The following is a 27,567-nucleotide window of genomic DNA, read 5'->3' on the forward strand; positions in this document are numbered from 1 at the left end:
TAGTATATTTATGTACTACGACTATATATAAGAATAATATAATATTATAAAATAACATTATAATATTATAAATTATTTATTATATAATAAATAAAATATTATAAAAAATACAATATAATAATAATATAATTTAATCTATATATCTATATATATATATAGATTAAATTTAATATTTTATTTAATATTAATCTATAAAATTATAATTTTTAATTTAGATTTCTTAATCAGATTTTATATTTCGACATTTCCTATTGAATAATCTAATCTTTGATGTGATGCAAATTTTTTTTTTATTGCAGATTTCTCTATCAGGAATTTATGTTTATCTCGTTTATTTGTCACATTATTTCAATTTATGCAGACAGTTTATATAATTAATGCTTTATTAATTTATTCTACCTTGCGGATGCGTTACGTAACGTTAACAATTTTTTAAAATCGAATGACAAATGTCTAATTGATATATTACTCGTAGCTTTGATTATTTGGTCTTTTTTATCTAAACTAATATTAAGGAATTTTATTTAAATGGTTCTTTTGGAAATTCGCTAGAATTTCAATGCTTTGTTCGTGAGAAACGTGGACAATCTAACAGCCAGTCGATGAACTAACATGTTTTTAAATTAGTTCTTCGACTGGTCCTCCATTCTAAAGAAGTTTCCACTTCAAAAATTAAATATACAATTAATTCTATATATTATTGAATAAATATATAATTAATTATATATAAATTCAATATATATACTATTATTATAATATTTAATATTATATTTATATAATATTATTTACAAATTGTAATATACAAATTATAATTTGTAAAAAAGAAAAAATTAAATGTACAATTAATTATATATTTTATTAAATAAATATATAAATAATTATATATATATATATATATAAATTCAATATACTATTATTATAATATTATTTATTATAATTATATAATATTATTTACAAATTGTAATATATAAATTATAATTTGTAAAAAAAGAAAAAATTCAATGTAAAATTAATTTATATAATTTAGTATACAATTAAAATACAAATAATTATTTATACAAATTAATTTATATAGTAATTCTATAATATTGAATAAATATATAATTAATTATATATAAATTCAATATACTATTATTATAATATTATTTATTATAATTATATAATATTATTTACAAATTGTAATATACAAATTATAATTTGTAAAAAAAAAACAAACAAACCCAGAAAGAAAAACCAAAGAAATTAGTATATTTGTTCGAGAGAATACATTTTATTATATAGAATAAATATAAATAGAAATAAAATAATGATGAAAATGATAGATCTAATGTTAATAATAATAATAATAATAATAATAATAAAAAAAGATTCCATAAGTATCTGTATATTGGAGTTTGCGCGTTAAGGGTTTCCCCCATTTGAACTTGCGCGTTACTCGGTATTAGCACGTGGCATCAAAGGGAAGGATATCAAAGGGGGTGGTAGTGCCTCTTTCGTGGCAAACGGTGACGACCCTCGCACCTCGTCGTTGCTTGTCAAACGCGCGCGGGACCAGTTCGATTGATCGAGATCAATCGATCGATGTATTTTTTGTTTTTTTTTTTCATTTGTTTGTTTGTTTCTTATTTTTATCATCAATCCTCACATCCTCACCTTGTTATCCTCTCACATTCTCAAATCGTTGTCCTTTTTTTTGTTAATACTTGTATGAATAATTGTAATAATTGTTGTTGTTGGGGATGGGGTGGGTGAGGGGGGGATTTTGGAATGAAATAAAAAATAAAAATGAAAAACATGTGAAGATAGAGTGAAAGAAGAAAATAATCAACGTTGTTTATGAGAATACTATGTTGATTAGGAACAATTTGAACAATCTTGAATTATTTTATCGCATGTTTTACATCGATATCGTACCTGTGTTGTTGTCATCCTCATGTACATCTTAAAAGGGGTAAGTGTGTAGAATTTGGTTTTTTTCTTCGTCAATTTTCTCGTAAACAACAGGTGTTGTCATCTATTTTAGTTTCTTTGTCAATTATTTACGTGAGACTCGTGTTTTTTTTCTTCTATTTCTCATTTATCCGATTTATTCGTTGACGATTTTAATTGGAATCATCATTGAAATGTTTATTTGATAAGGGTGTATTTTTGTAATACTTTTGAAAAATAATTGTTTACGCATTTCACGATATTTCTTAGTTTGATAAAATGGAGTATTACGATGGTAGACACAGACAAAATCGATGTACATCGCGTTAATAATGAAGAGGAAAGGTCTTCAACCTTTGAAGAAGCAACCGTGCCATAGGACCGACCTTTGCAATCTAGATATACGCACAAACATATACACTTTTAAATTATTACATCTATATATATATATATATATTTACCAACTTGCTATAATAGTAATAGTAATAGACATATTTAATTTTTTCTTTTTTTAAAAGTAATCGAACGTTCTCTCATTCAATTTTTTTTTTTTTTTAGCACACCAATTCCGATCATATTTTTTTTGTTTCTTTATTCTTTTCTTCTTTTTTTATTTTTTCTTTGAACCATAAAGACTAACCTTAAAAGATCGTCGAGACAATCGTAGTTGACGGATATGAATTTCCGGTGTCCATTAGTCGTTTCAGGATGTCCTTACAAACGTAAGTCAGGATATTAAATAGCATGATGATTTATTGTTATTACAAATTATCGATATTTAACGTTAATTATTTTAATAAAATGTTTTTTCCATATATTTATGTATACTAGAATGCTCCAGTCACGCGTTCTTGTAGTTTTGTTATTAAATGTTGATTTAATATAATTCTAAACTATTTCATTAATTATAACAACACACAAAATTAATACCCACAATTAAAAGGGAATATAAAAAGCAAGGTTAGTTTTGTGTTATGTAACTCTGAAAAAAACGTGAAATAATTGAATTGTAATACAGTGCCATCTATTGAACATTAATATAATATAATTCTAAACTAGGCAAATTCAAATTAGGCATAGAACAACATTAAATTTTTAATATATATAATATATAATATATAAATAACAAAACACAAAATAATACATCAATTACAATGGAATACATAAAATAATAATACTCGAAAAAATATAAAATATAAAGTTAGGTTATGTCATATGCAAATCTGAAAAAAGAACTATAGAGACTTAGATAACCTCTAAATAATAAGTTTTTAAATTAGCAATAAAAAAATAAAAAAAAATTGCCCTAAAAACTATTCTATATTCTAAGTTGACAAATATTACACAAAATAAACAAAATTTCATTAAAATTGGTTAACTAATTTCAGAGTTATTAGTGGTCGAACATTGTGACACTGAATTTTTATATATAAAGAAGAAGATATTTGTTTCAAAAACTAAAGTAATCAATTTATTATTAACTATAGTCTTGTTTAATTCTATATAATATATATATATTTTGTTAATACAAATTTTAACACTTTATCTTCTCATTTTCCCTTTCGTTCGTTCAAAGTTGTTTTGCGAGTATGAGAGTAAGAATCTTTCGCATGGGATGCAAATGAGAAAACTTTTGAAAGAAAATGACGACGGAAACTGGGAGTGGGGTTTGACAGTGAGGGAAAGGGGTAAGGGGTAAGGAAAAGAAAAAAAAGAAGAAGAGAAAAAGGATTGTGCATAAGCAAAAGATAGCCGAGTTGGCTGGAGGTAGCGAATAAACTACTTGGCTAGACATCGTGGCACCCTATGTCACCCAACCCACAACCCGTTTTCTGAATCACTATCAAGAAATGTTCTTTCTGGCAAAAGGGAACATCTTTCTCTTATCTATTTTGAAAAAAAATTCAATCCAAATGTAAGCCCAGTTCCAGTTCTTTACGTCTTGGATTATGCACATGACAAATTTGTGCAAAATTTTGTTTTATTTTTCTACATGTTTTTATATTGCAATAGTGTTATATTTACTTGTTATTTATAAAAAATATATTGAATTTTGTTCAATTTCACGGATATATATTTATAACAAATGTTTATTATGTTTATATTTTATTTTTAATTAATCGATGCAAATCGATTTTTATATTGAATAGTTCTTTGTGAAAAATGTATGCTAGGTTTGTGATAAAGTGTTATTTCAAGTTTCTCGTATGGTCGTAGTTTTTGTATTGAATCATGTAACCTATACCTTTCTATGGTTATTTTAACGAATTTTTTTTTTTTTGCGAAATTTCAAAGTATGTATACAAAAAATTCGATTATATTTGATCAAATGAAAAACAAAATTAGAATATTACTTTAACTGAAAAATATGTTCATACGATATTTTTAAAAGAACGTTCGACGTGGTAAACGATATTTTGAGAGAATCAGTTAAATTTGCAAGAAAATAAAAAAAAAAAAAGAAAAAATATTCTTTTACAAGAGAAAGAGAGAGAATAAGAGAAAAGTTATTACCAACAATAAGTAAAAAAAAAAAGAAAAGAAAAAAGAAACCTTCCTTTATAATAGTTGAAGAATAAAAGTTGTTTAAGTTTTCATATTTCACGGTACATTCTCTTGAAATATATATTTTGTTTTCATTAAATATCTCGAGAATGATGTAAAAAATGTGAGAAAATTGACTTTAATAGAAAATGTAGAAGAAACATTTCATCAATCTTTTCATATCTAAATGTAATAAAAACAAAATTGCATAGACGTCGATGTTAAACCATGTTTTTCTTTTTCATTCAAAATTAGAAAATATCTTATTGCTGTATATGTGTTAGTTAAACGTTCAAAGAAACTTTTCTATACACACATACATATACATCATACACACAGAAAAAGTAAAGTAACTAAATTTCTATAGTTTGATTTACTGTAAAGAAAAATGGAGATTCTCTTTCGAAATATTTTCACAATTAAAACTAAATAAATAAAAACTTGTTGAAGAAAAAATTATCAAATAAAAAAGAAATGTTTCTTTTCTAAAATAAAAATTGATTTCAATAGAAAAAAAAATCCTTAACCATTCAAACTCTACTTACAAAATGAAAATGTAAACGCGTATAAAACTAACCTATAAATCTAAAGTAAAAGAAAATTATCGATGAAATAAAAATAGAGAAAAATGTTCTAACAGAGTAAAAACAAATAGAGGAGAGAAAGAGAGAGAGAGAGAGAGAGAGAGAGAGAGAGAGAGAGCTTCGAGGGTAATTCGTAACTATAGAGTAAAGTTAGGTATATTAAATTAAATTCGACGAGTGACCCTTTCTCTCCCTTATACGATTTATAGGACAAACTTTGACGAAGTGATTGGCGCATTGGTGAACGAATTACTGTAACCAACTACCGGAGTTATGGGGGGAGGGGATAGTAGTAGCAGCATCTAGTAGTGATGATAGTGGTGGGGGAGATGTTGAGGAGAGTGGGGGGTTCGTTTTGCCGCCAATAACCTTGTAGCAAGCTCCAACGAAGAGAACAAGGTACAAAATAAACTTTTTTACTCGACAAACTCAACTCTTAAAGCCTATATAGTAATATACTGTCACAGTATGTATATATGTGTGTATGTGTGGGTGTGTGGGTGTAAATAAAAGGGCAAACCTTTTTTGTTGTTTTCTTCCGTTGTTTAGAAAGAAGAGCCCATTTACGCGTAAGGAAAAAAAAGGGAGGGATGAGAACAAGTTCAAAAGTATGATCCTTTATGGGTTTGATTTAACGAAAGTAGGACATAAAGTTGAATCGAATATATATATATATATATATATATATATATATATATATATATACATTACAGTTAGTCGTTCACTTTCAATTCAGTATCTTCGGATCGATACGTCAGTGAAACTTGTAACTTATCTATCTTTCTATGTTCATAGAAAATGGAGCTTAAGACTACGTTTAAAGAACCAACGTTGGGGGTGGATCACGTTGATACTAAAAGGGGGATGCTAAAAGGGATGTAATAGGGATTTAGGCACGGCAGGTGGCCATGGATAAATGTAGAACGGGATGAGCTAATGAAAAACGTGCCTAACTCGATCGGACTTTTACGATTGCTTGATCTTTCTCACCCACCACCCACTCATCCCCTTTTCCCATTCGTGATAAATAATTCTTTACTTGACTGTATTTCTTTTTTTTTTTTTTCTTTACATGACATTGTCGGAATATTTTTTTTGGAACAAGATTAGATCTTTGATGAGTCTATAAGGTAACCTGAGTGATTATTATCGTAATACTAATTTCGTATGAGATCAAACGAACGAGGGGTTGATAAAAAATTGTATTTTGTTCATTTGAATTTTTTTCTTCATTATTTTTCTTATATTTCAAGGATGTATATATATATATATGAGTTTTTTATTAGGGTGTTTAGTTTTAGATAAACAAATATTTTCTTTTGTTAAAACACTAGATATACCAGCATTTTCAGTATACCTATTTCTACCACACTAGTCAAAATGACTAGTGTATAAAAAAAATGCTTTTTAAGGCTTCCAGTCGTTATTTACTCGACATTTTTAAATAACAAAACGCTTAATTATTTACAGAACTCAAATGTTACATGAAGTAGACATTTTGAATTAAAATGGCCCGCCTGATCAGTCAAAATGACTTTGGTTTGGTATATCTAGTGTTAAACACGTTTTGTTTCTTTCAATATTTTTTTGCTAATAGATAATAATCGTTTTTTTTTTTTAAATGATCATCCATCTTCTTATCGATTAAAGAACAAAAAGAAAAGAAAATGGCAGTTTCCATTTAGCCGAAGGACAATTTCACTCGTCTCACCTTTTTTTCTTTTTTTCTTTCTCGTCTTTAGTTTTTTATTTTCTTACGGCATTATTCTCAAGCAAGATAGTTCCTTTTCCGCCCTTAACATCATTTCCTGTTTCATCAGCGTTCACAGGTCCTTCCTACCTTTTTCCCCTCTTTGAGAAAAACCGCTCGATGATTTGCTTCAGGCATCATTTCTTCTTTTTCACTTTTTTTTTTTTTTAATTTTTTTTTATTTTCTATTAAAATTGATTTTCAACTTGAGAAAATTATTTGAAAAAGGATTTGATGAACAATCTCTTTTGCAAGACACTACTACCATTACTGTAATATACGTTTTACAGTATTATATAACTGTATAGAACGTTTAATATTTGAACAAGAAAATATTCAAAATGTTAATCTCTTTTAGTCAGCCAATTTAATTCTTAAGACGATCCTGATAAGACGATAACCCTTTCATTGTCAGTCAAAATTTAAGATAACCTAACCTCTCTCTCTTTGTTGAGGGAGGGGAAATTCTACTATCACTGATATTTTCACCGGGAGAATGGGAAGAAATTTGGTTAGGATACTAAACGAAAGATTAGTATCAAACAGAGAGACAGGATAAGTTAAATTTATTGGATTTGTGTTACTTTACGTTTGATCATCCTGTAATTCACCGGGATCAGCAGGTGGCTTAATTTTTACGAGATTAAGAATTAATCTTACATGTTCAATCAATCTGATGATTTTGATAAATATAAAAATCAAATAAAATTGTCAGGACACGTAGAATGATTTTACAGCTTTGCTTTTCAATCAGAAAATAATTTTATTCATAAATTATTCTTAACAAATTAGAAACTCCAGTGAGAATTGGAGGTTAGTTCATCGTTGTATTGTAAAATTGAGAAAAAAAAGTTCACTCAGTGGCGTTAAATTGAGACAAAATTAGAAATAAACTTAAAAATGAAATTAAATTGAAACAAGGAAACTAAAGGTTGAGCACGTAGAACCTTTTCATACGTTTTTTGTGAATATTCCTACTATGAAATTGTTCGTAAAATTCAGTGTTGGTATGTAATATGAGTCACGTAGTTGTAATTATTTTTCTAAATATGGCATTCATCTGTTTCCAAGAAAATCTAAATGTTTGTAATAGAGATAAAAAAAATATGAAAAGAATTAAAGAAAATTCTTTGAAAATAAAAAGGTTTACATCGAGATACAAAGGGTTCCTATCTTCTAGTCCAGAAAAGTATCAGACAGGGAAGTTAAATATTTGTAGGTATGGGTTTCAAATTTTATAACCTCTCGAACCTAAATAAATACAGATAAGGTGAGAAAACACATGCTGCATTGAAATTCTTTTGAATTATTTTCGTAACTGTCCCTGTGTGTGAATTTCGTTTAAAATTTTTTATTTTTTTAATATTAAATTTGAACTTTTTTTTTTTTAATAATAATTACTTATAACCCTTTGAGTGATGAATACTTTTAACAAAAATGTTTTGTAGAAAGAAAATCATTTATTATTAACTAGATTTTAATAATAAATTATATTTAAATAATTAAACTTTTTCTTTTTGAATATAATTTAATTAATTAATATAATCATTACATTATTTTACATTAATATTACCAAACACGCATATATGCGTCTATGGTACTCTAAGGGTTAAATTAAGTTTCTCTTATTTTTGGTTTAACCATTGAATTTGATGCTGCTATTATTATTATTATTATAATTTATTTAATTATTTAAATAAATTTCCATTATGTTTAATTCCATTTACTGATAAATAAGAAAAACTTGAGAGTAAAAATAATGAATAAAAAATTATTAAAGTAGAATAAAATGATTAGAATCTGACGGATGGATAAAACTCAGTTGTTAGGACACGTTACAACTGTCTCAAGGTCAAATACTAACCCTTATATTCCTTCTGTTCCTTTTACACGACCTTATCGATCTTTATTTTGAAAGGGTTGGTATTTAATCGATCGATTCGTCATTCTATTTTCCATTTATTATCATTCGGTGACCTATCTTTTGCATTAGTATAACCGTTCATCGTCACGAAGGTTACTTTTCTTAGTTGTCAATCGTGTGGCAGGACTACTTTCGATTTTTTTTTCTTCTTCTTCTTCTTCTTCTTCTTCCTCTTTTTCTTTTTCTTTTTCTTTTCTTTTTTGTTTCAACGGTCGCGTGTCGATCATAACGTAATGTTATTTATTTTCTTACAAACTAGTTTTTATATATATGTGTATATGTGTATCTTACTAGTTTCTATATACTTTCTTATTTTTCTTGTTTATTTCATTTTTCTTTCTTTTTCAATCATATCCTATCCAACAACGACCTTGCTTTTCTTACGTTTACGTTTATTCGATGATACAAACTATTATATTCTAAAAAAGAAAAAAATTATCAAAGCTGTATACACAGCAGCTTTGTTTCATCGTCATATTGTTTTACTAATTTTTTGCATTTACATTATTTTGGTTTTTATTTTAATAATAATAATTAATTAATATTAAATAAATAAATAAATGAATAAATAAATAAATAATATTATAATATATTATATAATTTACGTAATCCAACTTGATCTAAAGATTTTTTCATACGAAAAAAAAAAAAGAAAAAAAAATTGAGGACCTACACGAGCACCCGGATTTTATCGTTCATTCCATCCCTTTACTCCCTTCATCCCTTTTTCCCCTATCCCGTTCGAATCTCGTTGAAGTTTGAATACCCGAATATTTGAGTTGACACGCGACAACAATCGAACACCAATCGAGATGACAAAACATCCCCCTCCCCTCCCCTCCCCCTCACCCCTCACCCCATCATCCGTCTCTCACCCTCAATCATCCCATGTGGATTTTATTTTTACAAGAAGTATGAGGAAAGATGAGAGCTTTTGGGCTTTCTCCTCCCCTCTCCTCCCCCTCTCCCCCACCTCCACCTCCTTCATTGCTAGACACATCTAAAAAATCTGTATAAGTTTTGAATATTATTATTCGATCATCACTCTGTACGTAAACAAAATTATGAAAAACGTAACAGAACAAACATGGGATGCTGTTGGCTGACTGTTGTCGGTTCTCGAGAAGTCAAACCATTGGTGAAATCGATTATCGATTTCCCTACTTCATCCCCCAACCCCCTCCCCCCATCTAGAAATAGAGTTACTTTAATATCCTGACGTTGCCGTGAGAAATACGCGAAAGCTTTTTCTATCTTTCTTTCTTTCTTTCTTTCTTTCTTTCTTTCGTTCCGATTTTTCCTAAGAAAATATCCTTAACCTTTGAAATAATCGATTTTTTTTTTTACAGAAATAGGGGGTGTCAAAATGAATTGATGAATCGTATAAAATGATTCATAAATTTCGGGGAATCTTTTGTACGACACTGTATTTTTATAGTACTGTATAATACAATGGTTAATTAATATATTTCAAAAAATCAAATTATTTAAAAATAATAAATTCAAGGTCTCCTGTAATACGATTTTTATTTGGGAAACTTTTTATACAGTACTGTATTTTTACAGCACTAGATAACACAATAATTTTTTCAAATATTTCAAAATCAAATTATTTAAAAATAATAAATTGAGGGTATCGTATAAAATGATTCATAAATTTCGGGGAATCTTTTGTACGACACTGTATTTTTATAGTACTGTATAATACAATGATTAATTTATATATTTCAAAAAATCAAATTATTTTAAAATAATAAATTTAAGGTCTCCTGTAATACGATTTTTATTTGGGAAACTTTTTATACAGTACTGTATTTTTACAGCACTGAATAATACAATTGTTGCTTAACATATGGTATTTCAAAATCAAATTATTCTAATATTTAAATATATATTTTGTTTCTTAAAAAATAATATTTTAGTTTCATACTGTATATATAAATATATATACAGTAATCAAATTTTTTCTAATGTGTCAAATTAATTCAGAGTTCTCGTAAATCTTGTTTAAAAGAAAAATATGGCAACTTTTTCAAACGTATTAAAATGTATTTATATACATTATTATACACAAATACATATTATATATAAATTATTTATTAAAAATATACGGTGTTACTTTATTTAAATAAGAAAATTATTATTCATTATACAATTGATTTAAATTTCATTTTATATTAGGGTATATGTTTTATTATTATTATTTTTTTTTTTTATATATATATAGGTACGTATAGGTTATGCATGAACTGTCGGTAATTTTAGTATTAACCTCAAAAGTGAAAATTCAGCAAATTCAAATCAGGTGAATCTAGCTGACCGAAAAATAAATAAACCATTTCTATCAGCTCATGCACTCGTTTGGAAATTGTTCGTTTAAAAATCCTTTAGTCAGGTTAGGATGACGTTAAATATGCAATATATATTTTTAAACACAATTTTGATTTAATATACAGCAATTCAAATTTTTGAGAAACAAATTTAGAAAAACTTATGATTTATTTTGTATTATTTTTGTCAATATTTTAAAAACAATTTTTTTCTATTTTTTTTTCAACAAATGCAATATATATCTTTCGACACACAATTTTACTTTAATATACAGCAACCCAAATTCTAAAAAAAAATAACTGAATAAACTCGTGGTACATTGTATTATTTTTACTAATATATTAAAAATCAATTTTCTATTTTTTTTTCGATAAATGTAATATACATTTTTTATATTTACACCAATTTTTGTTAATACAATTCTTCGGGAATGTATACATATTTCGTTTAAAAATAAAATTAGGTGTACATTTATTGCCAATTAAAATTCAAAATTTGGAATTAATGAGAAATTCAACGAATACAATTAGATCAATTTCGTAATTATCGGCAAATATCTAGGTAGAAGATATAGATATATGAAATATTTCCCCCTATTGAGATATCCGGTTATTCAAGCGAGTGTTTAGTGAACAGCATTCCACTTGATATTGAAATATCTTAGGTGTTCGAGAAATCTGACATATTGTTATACATTATACGGTGCTAGAACTGTCATAGTAACAGGTGTCCATAGATTTCTAAAGAAAATTATCGACATTTCTTTTATTATTTTTACCATTTCTTCAGTTTCTTTTTTTAGTTCTTTTTTTTTTTTTTAGTTTCCTTACTGTAACATCGTTCGCATAATCGAATTTAACGATGAACTACAAACAAATATATCATTTTAATATTAATATAACATTAAAACATTTGTAATAACTGTAATTATTTTAATTATTATTAATTTAAATATTTTAGAAATAAAAGAAAAATTTACAAATTTCAGTATACAGTTGAAACTACCATTTTTGTACAGTCAAACATTCAAATAACCTTTAGCAACAAAATTTGTTGAAAAAATACAGTTAACCATCCATTATAACAGGGTTCATAAATTACAGGATACCTTTTGTACAATACAGTATTTATACGATATTAGATAACACGAATTTTTGTTAAACATATTTAAAAAAAATTAAATTACTCGAAGAAAATAATAAATACAGGGTTCCATATAAAATTATTTTACATAGCACGGAATTTCTAGGAATCTGTCTACCATATTAGATTAGATTAATTACCTGTACTGATTTAGTACATTAGATTAAAAGATTTCTACCCCTTTTTTTGATTTAGAAACAAAATTTAGCCAATGAATAATTTTTTGTAGGTTAATAAGGTTATGTTTGTCTTAGATTTATCATTGTAACGTTTTATATATTTAAAATTAATATTAATTTATCACAGTAACACATAAATTATTAATATTTTTTCATGAGAATTGATTGTATTTTTTTGTTCTATTAATAAACAAGAAAAAAGTATTTTAATTTATAACCTCAAAGTAAAGAAAGAGAGAGAGAGAGAGAGAGAGAGATTTAAGTTTTATTTCCTAATTTATTTCAGTCGAGAAAGACACAGTAGATTAATTCAAAGAGTATCATCTTCTACTTTTAGATTTATTCATGCATCTCTAGGTATCATTTTTCTTGTGTCTTATACTCTCGTGAAAGATTATATCGAAAAATGGTTGTAGGAAGTAGCATCTTCTTGGTAAGGATATCTCATTAGCGTTAAATCATTTTTCTTTTTTCTTTTCAGAATAATATCAAGAAGAAACGTGTTTGTTTCTTAAAAAAAATAAAAAATAAAGAAAAACAAGATTTACATTTAATTGATGTCAATTAAAATGTGTAATATATACACTAGATTTCATTTTAATTGATGTTTAAAAACAAAAATAAAATATTACGTAATTCTATACTATAAAATGGAGAATAAATCAAATGATATTTTAATATTAGATATTATTAATTATTTATAATAACAAATAAAAGTCATTTTGAACTTTATTAGTAACTCCTGACATTATTTTGTTGTGAAATAAAATAAGTACAATTAGGTTAGGTTTGCACTTTTTATATTAGGTGAATCAGAAAGTAACGTCGCTTTTTAACCTCAAAATTCAAACACAAATAAATTATGAAATAACAAAAATTGTTATTATTAATCAATAATTAAATTAATTAATCACGTTATCAATCAACTTTTTCTATCTTGTATGCAAATGTTTAATATCGTAACATTAAAAATCATCACACAATCGGTATTTTTCATTAAAAATATTAGAAATAATTTGACATGCGTAGTAACGACCATTACTTTTCGGTACTTCTAATATTATTTATAATATAGTTTTGTAATCAAGTAAATTATTTTAACGATGTTTCATTAATATGAATTTATAAACATTTAAGAATACACACAAAAAAATATATCAAACTGTAAAGTATGTTTCTTATAATATTTTACAGTGTGATCAATTTCAAATTAATTTCTGTACGTTTCACAATCATCAATTTTTCTATCCGTAGTTTTATTAATTTTTATCAAAGCAAACAACACACACAATCCCTTTTATTTTTCTATAAACTTTTTATACTAACAATAAGAATTATTCTGAGAATTTGATTAGTAACTTGGGACACACCATTTTTGTATCTGTATTTTTCAATTTGTATTGAAAAATTGTATCTTTGACAACTAGAAACTGGCTGGTTAAATTCAATTTTTTACTTAAACAATAAATTAAACGAGTTTGTTAAATAAATTAGCCGATCCTTTTCGAAGATTTGCAAAAGAGAACGAGAAAGAGTGGGGAGGAAGCTTTACGGTGTACCGTATAACCGCAATGTTAACAAAATCATATTAATGTATAATTTCCTGGCCGATTTAATTACTGAGCTGAAATTATACCTCCATTCGCTTACGTTCTCATCATCTTCGAACTATCCTCATTGTTATTACAGAATATTAATGTTTTCTACAGTTGAAAATTACCATTTATACAAACTCATTTCAATTCCTTTTAGTCAAATTCTTATTTATAAATATTATACATAATTTATATTTTTAAGAAAAAATTAAGGTTACATTTATGATTTATTATAATTACAATATGTAATTTCTTAAGATCTGTATTATTTATTTGAAACAAAGTATTGGATTCATTATTATTCGAATAATAGTTGAAACAAATTTATATGAACTTTTAACCTAATTTTATCTTCTAGAAATAATCTCAATAATTTGTAGGTTATGTATATTGATTCTGATCAAGATAAACTCATATTTAATTGTTTATTATATTGATTATTTCAAAATAGAAATTGATATCTCCCCCTCAACCCCTAAAAAAAGGATCAATCAATAAAATTCTTAATTATAGGTTAGGAATGAATGAGAATGTGTGTGAGAAAAAATATGAAAGATTTGAAAACGTGTCAGTCATGTGTATCTGATTGAAAATTCAATGAAAATTCTAATGTTACTTAAATATGTGTATGTGTACGTGTACGTGTAAGATCAGACAATTAATATGAAATATTTTCAAATTAGTAAGTTGTATGAGTGTGTGTGTGTGTGTGTATTTGAGATGCATTCAATACACTTATAGTGAGATTCATTTGTTTATGGGTGTGAAGATCGTAAAAGGTTTTATTGTTCTCCAATAGTTCCAGGTATAGTGCTGAATCTTTTATTGCAGTTGGGTCATAAAGATACTAACAATAAAAGGGTTAGTTTCTTGAGAAAAAAAAAGGGTATATAAAAGGTTGAATATTGTATTTATCTGATTTACAATACGACCCTAAGAATTCTTCTGAAGATACTGTCATATGGTTTTCATTTTATCTTTGGTGTGTACCATCTTCTTCAAAAATATCAAGTTCCTTTAAGAGCTTTAGGGATTATTCGAAATATTTGTTCTTTTGTAAGGTTTCAAATTTATCGAAGAAGAATTTGTGAAAAATACGAAAGAAATTCCATCATTTTTATAACCCTTCAATTTACACATCTTTTTGGTTATCGAAATATCTGAGATTGTATCTTTAAAATTATCTAAATTTGTTACATAAAAGTATTTTCAAGGAATGGAAGGTTTTAAGAAACAAAAAAGGGAGAATACAGTACAAAAATTTGGGCCCAAAAAGAGAATATAAGAATGAGAATATAAGACGATAAATCAAATCATATTTTTTTTTCTATTCCAATTGATCCCCTTGTATTGCAACAACACGTGAGACTGATGGTAAAAATAATTGGGCCCAAGATGAGAATATGGGAGTGAGAATATAAAGGGTGAGAAGACTATAAATAAAAGAATTTTATATATTTTTCTTTTTATTACAATAAAAAGGAATTTTCTTTTGCAACAAAACTTGCTATCCTTGTATTGCAACATAGTGTGAGATTTGTGGTAACAAGAATTTGGGCCCAAAATGAGAATATAGGGGATAAAAAATACATGAGGGATGAGAATATAAGACTATTATTCAAATAATTTTATTTCTTTATTTTTCTATTAAAATTAATCTCCTTGTAATGCAACAACGTGTGAGACTCGTTGAGGCCCGCAACAATAAGCACGAGTTAGACTCGTGATTACATTTTTTTTACTTTAATTACGTCTAATTATTATTATTATTATTATTGCTGGATAAATCGAGAATTATTGGATAAAACAAATAATTAATTATAAATCAAATAATAAGAAAGAAAAAAAACTGTTAAAAACATAAATTATTTCAAGAGACCGATAAACAATAAACATTTATATGATTGTCAATTTAAATAGATTAGAATTGGTCGGATAAATGAATGAAATATTAAATGAAGCGTGCAAAGGTGAGCTTTGAGCCGAAGAAAATCAATAAGAGCAAGAACAATCTTGAAAATTCCACTTCCCTCCCATCTTTCATCCTTTCACCCCCTTCAACCCCCGAATGGTAACCGTTTAAATATGTTTTCGTGATACATCGATACGAATGTCTCGTTTTATCGGATTTATTGTAATCCATTGACTAGATGACTGTGGAATTATGATTCGTCGTTTAAAAACATTTTAGTAACACGCGATCACGCAAAGAGTATACATGCATATATATACGTATATTATTAATAAATATTATTTATATACGTCCATTTTATTTTTTTATTTTTCACTCTCCATTGTGCACAGACTTGTACTAAATTGGCAAAGAAAGAAATAATAAAACAAAAAAATTGATAATTGTAAAAATTTAATAATTGTAAATATTTATATGTTGTAATATATATACTTTTTTATTTAAATATTATAATATTATAATATTTATATGTTTTAATATAGTTTTTTTATTATTATCTAAATATTGTAATATTTATATATTTAAATAATTGTAAATAATTATATATTGTAATATATTTTTTTTAATTTAAATATTATAATATATTATAATATTTATATATTTAGATAATTTTAAATATTTATATATTTATATATACTAAAGTAAATGTTTTTTTTATTTAAAAATTTTTGGGAAGTACAATCTCGGATATAAGTACTTGAAAATTGAAAAATTCGTCGATATTTTAGTTTTACAGAAAGTTATGTTAAAAGTATCAACGATTGTGTTAGATTTTTTGTCAATTTTTTTTTCAATTTGTTTTAAACAAAAATACCAAAAGAGAAAATGTTTTAATAATAATAATAAAAATAAAAAGAGAAACAGAGAACGATAAAGTAAACTAACACTCGAAATCAATCAATTGTGATTCCCTTGAGAAACATTTGTTGAGATACTTGTTGCTCTGAAATACCTTGCACGTTGTATTATTTCAAAGAAAAGGAAAAGGGAATACGAGAGGAAATATCGATTTGAAATAGAAAAAAAAAGAAAAGTATTTTCAAGTTTCCAAGTTACTAACTTTCTAGTTTCCTCAGCGATTTCTAAAGCTTTTTCTCTCGTTTCGTTTAGTTTCGTTTCATTTCATTTCGTTTTTCTTTCGAAACTTTAGATTTTAAATATTTTTATTTTTATATACATATATATATATAGTAAGTTTCGAACATCATTGGAAACCAACAACGTGATTCTGAATTTTTATATACAAAAGTATATAAAATAATAATTATTCAACTAGGACTATACAAAGTTGATTAACCTAATTTAATTTAATCAATTAGTTAATAATAAAGAGTATTATTCAATTCAACGAAGACAATGACAAATATTTTTCAAATTATCGCTTCATTTCGTACAACTATTTAGGTTAGTTTTATTTTTCTTACCATTAATTACCATAAACAACCGAGAAAGAGAGAGAGAAAGAGAGAGGAAGAGAATGAGAGAGTGACTTTGATAAAGGATCCCTGTTGTTGAGAGAGAATATTAATTTGTCGATAATGAAAGTAGCAGAACATAGGCTTAATCAAATTACATTGTCCAAGTATTAGTGATTCCAAAAATAGTAGTATGCGTTTCACGTCGCTTATGTGAGTGCATTTGCTTTCGTTAGAGTTTAATGTTACCATCGTTACACCCTTCTCGTACCTTCTTCTTCGTTATACGTATAATGAAATTACTTTGAGTGGGTAGAAAGAGATACTTTTTCTTTTTCAAATCAAATTATTCATTCTTCAGATTGAATTCGTTCTCATTTGTATTTATCAAAAGCATAACAAATCTAATATTATTATTATTATTGTTATTATCAGTTGATGTTAAGAATTTGAAAGTTAATGTTATACTGAAACCAACATAAAATCGTTTTCATTTTCAACTTTCCTACCCAATTTCGTTGATTTATTCTAACATTGTTTTTCCCCATTCACATTTCGATTAACTTAAGGGTTTTTTTTTTTATTAGGTACTTATGGTTAGTATTTTATTCATTGGTCTCATGTAACTCTAGTTCATCTTAATTTTATGACATTAATATAATAATATCGGAATTATTGCATAATTAATGTAATTCTAGGTTATGTAACTTTTGTCCACCATTAACTCATTTTAGGTGTGGAATTTTCGAAAGTAAAATAACTCACGTTGCAGTTAGATATTTGATTTCTTTGTAATATTGTACAATGTTTGATTAAGTTGTTTGTTTCAAATGTTTCTTCAACACGTTGTTTTACACTGATGATTTATCGAAAGTACCTATAACCTAAATTTTGGTCTCGTTTTTGTAATACAAGTAATCATAAATGATTAATGTTAAAATAATCTTTCAGTAAAATATAATTTACTAATGTTTAGACACCTGTTAACTGGGTTTAATTTGTTAATCGAATATTTGTTTTAATTCTTTCAATTATTTGTTTGTTTCACAAATTGTATTCTCATTTCATCGATTTGATTTTAACGAATCTAAAATTATAAATATGACAGTTTTTTATTTATTTATTTATTATTATTATTTTTTTTTTAATAGGATTAGATAAAAATATAAGAAAATTTGAAGAAACAAATCAAGGTGGTAGAAAAGGGAGGAATGGGCCCTTGGGCCTTTGGCGTCCCTATCATCCTTGGCTGCGCTTTAGGTCTTCTCATTAACATCTACGTCCTACTCGTAGTACTTGGTCTTGGTAAACAGGTAAACATCAATTTTTGTTACATAATTTAACACCTATTTCTACCTAACAATTAAAAACAATTTTTACTAATTTTAACTTTTCAATTATTCACCCCCAAAAAGTTTCAATAACATGTTCCGTGCCAAGCCCTTTTTGTTTGACTTGTCTATCATTTGATTTTCAACGTACTCAATAAATTTGTGTATCACCGGTGGTACATGTGACCTGGAGGTCAGATTTAACGTGTACCACAGGTGGTACACGTGGCACGGAACGTGTTAAATTTCTCCCTAACCATTTTCCTTCTAATCATTGGATCTAAAAAGAGACATTAGTTTAAAATAAAATATTAAATCACAGGATTAAAATAATGTTCAACTATAACAAATGTCAGTGTTATTTGTGAAAGATGAAAAAAGGAATTGTATAAAGTTCCTCAAGATTCGCATGATCGTTTGGTGTATTGTATGAAATTATTAATGTACAAAAATAAACCCAAATATTTGGTCTTTCACCAAAACATTATATCATCCCTTGACAAAAGATTATGCGAATTTTAACATCCCCCAATGTTAGTCTTTCACATGGTCTTTCTGTGTATTGTACGACATTGTTAATGTACAAGAATAAACCCAAATATTCGGTCTTTCACCAAAGTATTATATCATCCCTTGACAAACGATTATGCGAATTTTAATATTTTCCAATTTCAGTCTTTCACATGGTCGGTTCAATGTATTGTACAAAATGATTAATGTACAATAATAAACCTAAATATTCGGTCTTACACTAACGCATTTTATCATCTGTTGGCAAACGACCATGCGAATTTTGACATTCCCCTAAATTCGATCTTTCACCGTAATTTAAAACACGTTCCGTGTCATGTGTACCATTTATGGTACACGTTAAACTTGACCATCAAGCCACGTGTATCATAAATAACAAGACCTATTTTATTTGACCTAACCTTGTTCAGATTATTTGATTTTTAGCATAATTAAATGAATATGTCTGAGGGTACACGTTAAACTTGATTATTAGGCCACGTGCACCATAAATGGTACACTCAGAGACATTTAATTATGTTAAAAATCCAAATAACCTAAATGAGGTTAGGTCAGACAAAAAGGACTTTGTCACGTAACGTGTTAATTGTTACTAATTATAGTATAATTGTTAATAAATATTGGGTATTAGAGGTTTTTTTTTATTTTTCATAGACGCAGCAACAACAAACAGCAAACACGTTGTTATTGATTCATCTTGGTGTAGTTGAATCAGCCGTGTGTTTGATATTACTGATCTTTACTACTACACCTTGGCCAGTTGCCGGTAGCAGTTGGTGCGTATTTCACGGATTTCTTTTAGCCCTTTTACATCCCGTAGCATTGTGGACAGTAACGGGATTAAATTGTGATCGGTGAGTACTTTTAAAAATATCTAAACTTTTAAATCTAACTAATTAACAACTTGTCCTACGATTTAACTTCACGGTTGGGGTGCCGTGCGCTACAATATTGTACTTGTCGAAACAATATCACTGAGTTTACTATTATTTTCCATTTTGCACACAATATTGATTGATATGATGAAAATAATATAAAAATCTATTTACCACGTGTTCACCATGTCGATAGACGCTTGCAGTTTTGAAACAAAAGCATCTCGAAGTGCGTGGCACGTCTTTGTAGGGCAAGTGGTTAACACTAGATTTACGGAACCCCTCAAAATGACGGGTTTTCGATTGAATGCTTCTAAATTCTGAACATGCAAACATTATTCTTTAAATATTACATATTAGTTTTTAATTATATAATGCAGTGAATATATGGTCAAAATCATTTCTATTTCGTTTAGTTTATAGTTTTGATTTAATGTGAAGCATGATGAGAAAAATCTTTTATAGGTTAACTTTGAAATCCGCCATGTGTCATCTTTTTCTTTCTCTCTCTCTCTCTTTCTCTCTCTTTTTTTAGCTTATTTTTCTTTTTCAGAATGTTGAATCGTTTAGTATTGTTCCATCGAGTTTTCCGATACATCGAGTTTCGACGGTTTTTCCATCAAAACTTTTTATTCACCCTTCCCCAAACCCAATAACAATAACAATGGAAACTTTCGACTATTGTTTTCATTCAACTTGTTTTTCCCAAAAAAACATTTAACATTATTTTATTACAATTATTTTAATTAAAATCAAACATATATATTGCTCTGGCTTTATTATAAAATGTTAATTTATTATATAATTAATATAAATAATTAATTTTTATATAATTATAAATTATTTAATAAATTATAAAAACACACAAAATAATATCACAATTAAAATTAAATAAATAAAATAATAATACAAAAAGTAAGGTTATGTCGTATGTAAATTGAAATAATTGAATTGTAATACAACGTCCACCTATTGAAAACTTACAGTACTTAAAAACCTAGATAATCTTTAAATAATAAATCTTTAAATTTGCAATAAAAAATAAAAATAATTGCAATAAAAACTCTTATAATTTAAATTAAAAAAAAAAAAAGAAAATCATACAAAACTAAAAACACTTCATTAAGTTTAGTACAGTAGTTCCAAAAAGTTCATTAAAAATCAACAACGTCACACTGAATTTTAAGATATGTAACTCATTATACAAAATCAATGAATTAATTATTTATTGAAAACAAAAAAAAATAATTATATGGTTAAACAAAAAACCTTTTTACGTAATAATGAAAGAAAAAAAAGAAAAAAACTGTAAATGTCTTCTAACGACCGATAAATTTAGGTCTCTGTTTTATTCTTCAAGCATCGCTTGGCCCGTTGTCATATGAGAACGATATAAAGGACAACAAACTCTTTGATAAGAAATGTCAATAATGATGACATTCTCTATCTTATATGCTGTCAATTTCCAGAAGAACGGTTTGCCGTTTGATATGGAAGTATCAACTATTACACATCTCCTTTTCTCTTTACTCAATTCATTGGTCGTTCCATTAAACTCGAGGGGATAATAAGGGGGTGAATTTTAAGATGAAAAAAAGGGGAATAAAAGATAGAAAGAGAGAGAGAGAGAGAAAAATCGGTGCTTTAAAAGATAATTTTTCATTCAACAAAAGTATTATAATTATTGAACTAATTTAAATAATTGTTTGTTATAACAAATTATATTTGATAAAATGATATATGCTTTTTAAAAATAGATACTACGCCATTGCTGCACCATTGCATTATAGTGCATTGGTATCACCTAAACGAGTAATTGTCGGTTTGGCAGCTTCCTGGACTGGTGCTATTCTTTTATGTTTACCACCATTTTCCGGATTGGTACCACCTTACAGGTAATTTAGACAATTATTCGACCGAAATAATTAACCCTTTATACGTACGTTAAGATCAATCTATATAATGAGAAGATATTTTATAGGTTATGTACCCCACTTAAAATTGTATACATAAACTTAAATCATTTCTTTTTTTAATTCTTCTTTATTAATCCTTTATATGTACGTTAAGGACCAATTTGTATAATGAGAAGATATTTTATAGGTTATGTGTGTCGTCTTTAAAATTGTACACCTTAACTAAAATCATTTATTATGTTTCTTAATATTAAAAATTAAATCAAAATTATTTTTTGATACTTATTATATATTTAAATGATTACTTTTGATTAATTTCATCTAATTTTGCAATTAAATAATAAAAATATTAGGGGTTATCAAAAAGTAATGGTCGTTACTACGCATGTCAAATTATTTCTAATATTTTAAATCAAAAAAATCGATTGATGATTTTTATCGTTACGATATTAAAAATTTGTATACCAAATAGAAAAAGGTTGTTGATAACGTGACTAATTATTTTAGTTAATTGATTTAATTATTGATTAATAATAAAAACTTTTGTTTGTTTGAATTTTGAGGTTAAAAAGCGACATTACTTTCCAGTCCACTTAATATAAATATTGAATCATATATTTAGTTATTAGGTTAGTTGATATTAAGTAAGATGAACATTTATTTTTTTTTCTCTCGATAGGTACAGTCCAGGATTAGGTTGTTGCGCACCAGATTTTGGAAACGGAAGTTGGGGTTTCGCGGCTGTACTTTACGGTGCGATTTACGCGATTTTAGGTTTGGCATTACCGGCAATTCTCGTGACGGTATGCAATTTGCGAGTATTAGGTATAGCCCGTTATCATCGACATCGTATAGCTAGTGCAATTTACGAAGTTACTTTAAGCGCCCAAGTGACCATCACCCATCAACGAAATCCATTTTTCGTGCCAACTGTCACAGCACCATCGGCTGGTGGCCCTCCTCGTTTTCATAGCGCTGCCAGCACGGTTTGTACACGTTTTTTTTTTTTGTTATATTTAATTTCTTTATTTATTTATAAAAACAATCTCAGGACCCAATAATTTTCATTTTTTGAAAATACTGTGACAAATTGTTGACCTTTCGTTAAGAATTCAAACGAATTGTTAACCTAAAAATCAAATTTACAGTTCAATACTATGAAAAATTTGTATGTCAATCTTTGAAAAGATAAATTGATTCTTATCGGGTAGGAAATGAGAAAAATGATGACCTTTTATAGGTTATGCAACTAGTTGGTTCATTATATTTGCTGTATTTTCCCTATTGCGGATTTATACTTTGGGAATCCTGCGGAGCCGGTAATCAAAATCGGGTCCAGGCACATCCTCGTTTAGCCTCATTGGCATCTGTCCTTCTTGCCTGTTCTCCACCCATTAATGGTCTACTCTATGGTCTCAAATCACAGACTCTGAGACGATTCGTGAAAAATTATTGGCGTAAAAAAGCTACCAAGTCAGAGTTGCAACAGGTAATTTAATTAAATGCAATCTAATTCTTGTTTGGGAATTTATTCAAAATTGGTTGGGCAATTTAATCGAAAGAAAAAAAGGTGGGAAAAAATTAAAAAAAAGAAACAAACAAATCATCGTTGGGTCAAATTTTAGGAGATACAAGCAAGAACACCAAGCGTTGCGGGTTCGAGAAGACCATCGGGAAGTGGAACCAATTCGTTTTTTCCATTCCCACCTTTGCAACGACGACTGAGCGAGGCACTTTTAGCAATTGGTAATTGTAGAACAGTAAATAGCATCGAACAAGGAAATATTCATTTTCATCGTACGAGATTACAACCAGCAGCATCGTGTAACACGCTTAGAGTACCGTCAATGGAATCAGGTAAAGAAACAGATGTGTGTAGATCACACACGGTAGAAGTGAAACCTTCAAAAAACCAAGCTTCGAGACATGAATATATCGAAATAATTAAATTGGAATGCAGCACCATCTATTGAAAGCTTACAGAACCTAAATATCAAGATATAAATTGGGTCACGCGAAATAAAAAAAAATTTCATTAAGATCGGTCCAGTATTTTCAAAATTCATTGGAAACCAATAATGTGGCACTGAATTTTTATCTATAGAATAATTTTGTTTCTTTTTAGTGATACATTTTCGTTTCATCGGTTTCACGTTCTTCCGTTTCACGATTTTCAAATCACCCCGATTCTAAAGAAGTTTTCACTTCAATAATATTGGTTTGGTTAAAAATGATACAAACAAATCAAAAATGTAAAAAACAATCGTTTATAGGTGAAAGTGGAAAATTGGTGAGATCCAGCGCTAGTGCGGCTAGTTTAATGGGTCCCCATTATCGTAACGATTTTACGGGAAACGAAATTGGAACTAACCGTTCCATGTCTACGAACGAAACACCCAGACGAAGTCCAAGAATTCTAATAACCCGTGCATGCAGTGAGGAAAGCCAAAATGGTGGGAGCCCACTTCGGAAATCATACTTTCCTAACTCGGCCCATCCACCCTGTGAAAGTACATTTGATTTATTTCCTTTTAAACTTATCGTCGTTTATATCCCATCCATTATTATTACATAATTTGCCTTACAATAGAATCAATTTGTTTCTTTCTGAGAAATCATTTTTATAAATATATATATATATACGTCATTTAACATAAATTTGATTCTTCTATTGTATAGGCAAATTGTTTATCTCTCGATTTTATGCCAAACGTTATCATATTATCTTTTTTAACGATTTACCAAGAACGTAGATGGAGATACTGTAGTACCGGAAGCGATAGTAGTACCGGAAGTAGCGAAACTAATGTTTGGACCACTGGGGTCGCACAAAAAATGGGAAAGAATAATGTGAAAAACATGGCGGACAATTGGCCAACTAGTCGACGATTAATACGCGTTAAAACGTTGGAAGAGGATTCCCTTTCAATTGGTATAAGGCCTAACAATAACAGCGAAAGTAGCGACACGACTGATACAACGGCAACTACAACAACTACAACTTTACCGATCAAGACGCGAACTCTTGTAAGTAAAAATGTTTCACTGACTCATCGTATTTAAATGTTTATTTCTTTTTTTAACTTTTGTATTTAATTATATGCGTTGCATTGTAAATGATATTTTGTATAAAATAATGTTTATCATTATTTACATCATTACTGTTTATTTTTGTTTACAGTATTAGTAAATAATCCTTTAAATAAAATCGTTTGTCCTTATTTAAGATAATAAATTTGATAAAATGTTTTCCAATAAAGATAATTTGTATAATTGCAGTATAATTTTGAAAAAGTAATTAGACACAAAGTCACAATGATATTGGTAATTGTTGTTAAACTTAAACAATTCTAATCTAATCATCAAAATATTCATTTATACATTTTGCATTTATTTTTCGTTAAACACTTGTAGCGATGAAGTTATTTTCTATATTAAATTAAATTGTATAACATCGTACAAATATAAATCATTAGATGGCACTGATATCGCGCACGGTCCCAAAAACTGTCCAATATTGAACAAAATTTAACAACATGTATACCGTTCACAAAAACGCAAAGAGTTTCTATAAAATCCAAGAAAATTTTTTCTAAATTAAATTATATAATATCTTACCAAAATAAATCATTTTGTATGATTACAAATTACCGCCATTTTTCCAACATTACATGACACTATCCACTAATAATAAGACCCATTTCCACGATAATTTCTAATTAATAATACATACCTCAATATATACAGGAGGAGGATGACGAAGAAATCGATACGAGAAATAGAAAAGTATCGAGAAAAAAGGTTGATCGGAGGGATCAAAGCGAAAGTGAAAACAGCTGGAGTAGCGTGGAAGAAATCGAAATGAAAGAAGTAACGGAGAAAAAAGAAAAGGAAAAGGAAAAGGGAATGGTACTGGAAAATGAACTAGGAGTGGGAATGGTTGAGGAGGAAGGAGAAGATGGAGACGAGATGGAAAGGCAAATATCGAAAATATCTCGAAAAAAGAGAAAAATAATGCGTCATTCCGAGGATTCTGAAGATCGAGATGATGCAGCACAACTTAGGCCACTTTTGACTCCAACTTCTTAAATTTTTGTAATCCAACATTGCATCCTAATTGCAAGGATGAAATTGAGATCGAATTTTGTTTCCTCTCTCTGATCAAATTTTTCATTAATTTGAAACATAATATCGAATACCGGATACCAGTAAACGATTAATTAACAAAGATCAACTGAAATCAATGTGTATATCTAATATTAGGTTAATAATACGTTTAAACGTTTATTCACAACCCACGTACATGATTGGTCAACGCGTTAAACAATAGTTTATTTTGACTCGTTTACTCTACCCATACATAACCTAGAAAATATTCGATCGATTAATTATGTACTTGTGCATGTACGTAATCGGTTTAAAAAAAAAAAAAAAGAAATACTCGGTTTATATTTAAATTAGAAAATAATGAATTAGAGGTTAAGTTGTTTATTCGAAAGTTCATTATATTTCTTCTTCTACTTCCTCTTCTTTTATTTAATGAAACATTCCTAACTAGATAATAAATATAATCTTTTTTTTTTTTTGTAAAATATAATTAAAAGAAGATGATAATGACGATGAATAATAGTATTGGAATTATTCAAATTTATCGTGTGAAGAAAAAGGGGGAAAGATTTGATTATATTCGAATAATAAAATTTCATGAAAAAACTACCTCCGACCTATTACGTCATAACATTTTAATGAATAAAAGGAAACGGTTAAATATTTTTTTTTTTTCAAATATTCTTTAATGCGACAAACATATTATTTTGTTGTTTGTTCTTTTTTTGGCAACAGGAAGGCAAGACGACGGTTATCCCGATGGCCTCGATTATTTTCTTTTTACGATCGAAAAATAACAAATCGATACTATCGAATGAAACTAAAATGAAACGAAAATGGTCAAAATGAAATAAAAAAAAAAAAAGGAGAACCACCCTCTCCATTGTAGGTGTTCGAAAGATACCAACACAACCACATATAGTTCCTACAATTTTGCGAATTAATTCGTTTCAAGATGGACGAAAAAATAATAATAATAATAATAATAATAATAATAATAATAATAAAAAGAAGAAAGAATTTAAATAAAAAAACACAATCGTTGAAAGATTCATTCAAGCGTTTGTTTTTATTTCTATTTTATTTATTTGTTTTGTTTGTGTATTTTTTAAACGACGCAGCAACGCCGAATATTTCGATTAATTGTAAAAAAAAAAAAAATAATAATAATAATAATAATAATAATAATAATACAAAATCGTGAATATTAAATTTAAGATTTTAGATAGTTAGATATCACGTGATTTGCTATTAAAATAAATGTTTAATAGCGAATATATTTCCTTCCATGTAAATTCATTCGAATTTAACTCGAATAAGATAAGACAATAGATGAAACTAAATTGTTGAACACAAATTTTAGTAGTACTATATATATATATATATATATAAATGTAAGAGAAAATATAAATTCTATTTCTATCATGATGAATTAGATTAA

The 27,567-nt window shown here is 27.3% G+C and overlaps 2 protein-coding genes across 8 annotated transcripts in view; one reads left to right on the forward strand and one right to left on the reverse strand.

The window, feature by feature from the left end:
- LOC107066004 (phytanoyl-CoA dioxygenase, peroxisomal) overlaps positions 1-27,567 on the reverse strand; it is a 47,011-nt gene that overhangs the window by 2,967 nt on the left and 16,477 nt on the right. The window contains exon 2 of one of the 3 annotated variants that reach the window (XM_015320195.2): positions 2,570-2,642. The exons of the other annotated variants lie outside the window; for them this stretch is intronic. The gene's annotated coding sequence lies outside the window, so the exon portion shown is untranslated. The remainder of the gene's footprint in view (positions 1-2,569; positions 2,643-27,567) is intronic. 3 annotated transcript variants of the gene reach the window in all.
- Positions 1,385-27,324, forward strand: LOC107066001 (uncharacterized). 5 transcript variants are annotated; one of them, XM_015320188.2, is made up of 10 exons: positions 1,385-1,951; positions 18,518-18,679; positions 19,883-20,082; positions 21,861-21,998; positions 22,699-23,005; positions 23,260-23,508; positions 23,645-23,876; positions 24,293-24,472; positions 24,766-25,046; positions 25,767-27,324. In XM_015320188.2, the coding sequence occupies exons 2-10, from the start codon at positions 18,578-18,580 to the stop codon at positions 26,106-26,108; spliced, it is 2,031 nt and encodes a 676-aa protein (XP_015175674.2). In that variant the 5' UTR covers positions 1,385-1,951; positions 18,518-18,577; the 3' UTR covers positions 26,109-27,324. The 5 variants fall into 5 exon arrangements, with proteins under 5 accessions (XP_015175674.2, XP_089031724.1, XP_015175673.2 ...); XM_089175598.1 differs by having other exon boundaries at positions 1,385-1,855; positions 18,515-18,679; positions 24,293-24,529; XM_015320187.2 differs by having other exon boundaries at positions 1,386-1,951; positions 24,293-24,529.

Source organism: Polistes dominula, unplaced genomic scaffold (genome assembly GCF_049000335.1).
Source record: "Polistes dominula isolate Pdom_NZ unplaced genomic scaffold, Pdom_raw_medaka contig_17, whole genome shotgun sequence".
Classification (NCBI taxonomy): Eukaryota; Metazoa; Arthropoda; class Insecta; order Hymenoptera; family Vespidae; genus Polistes; species Polistes dominula.

What these genes read in the sequence shown, in the direction of transcription:
- LOC107066001 (XM_089175598.1), top strand. Translation starts at nt 18,578, where the DNA reads ATGGGCCCTTGGGCCTTTGGCGTCCCTATCATCCTTGGCTGCGCTTTA. An exon ending in TACTTGGTCTTGGTAAACAG is followed by an intron (nt 18,680 to 19,882) that starts GTAAACATCAAT and finishes TATTTTTCATAG; the next exon opens with ACGCAGCAACAACAAACAGC. An exon ending in GGCCCATCCACCCTGTGAAA is followed by an intron (nt 24,530 to 24,765) that starts GTACATTTGATT and finishes CGATTTACCAAG; the next exon opens with AACGTAGATGGAGATACTGT.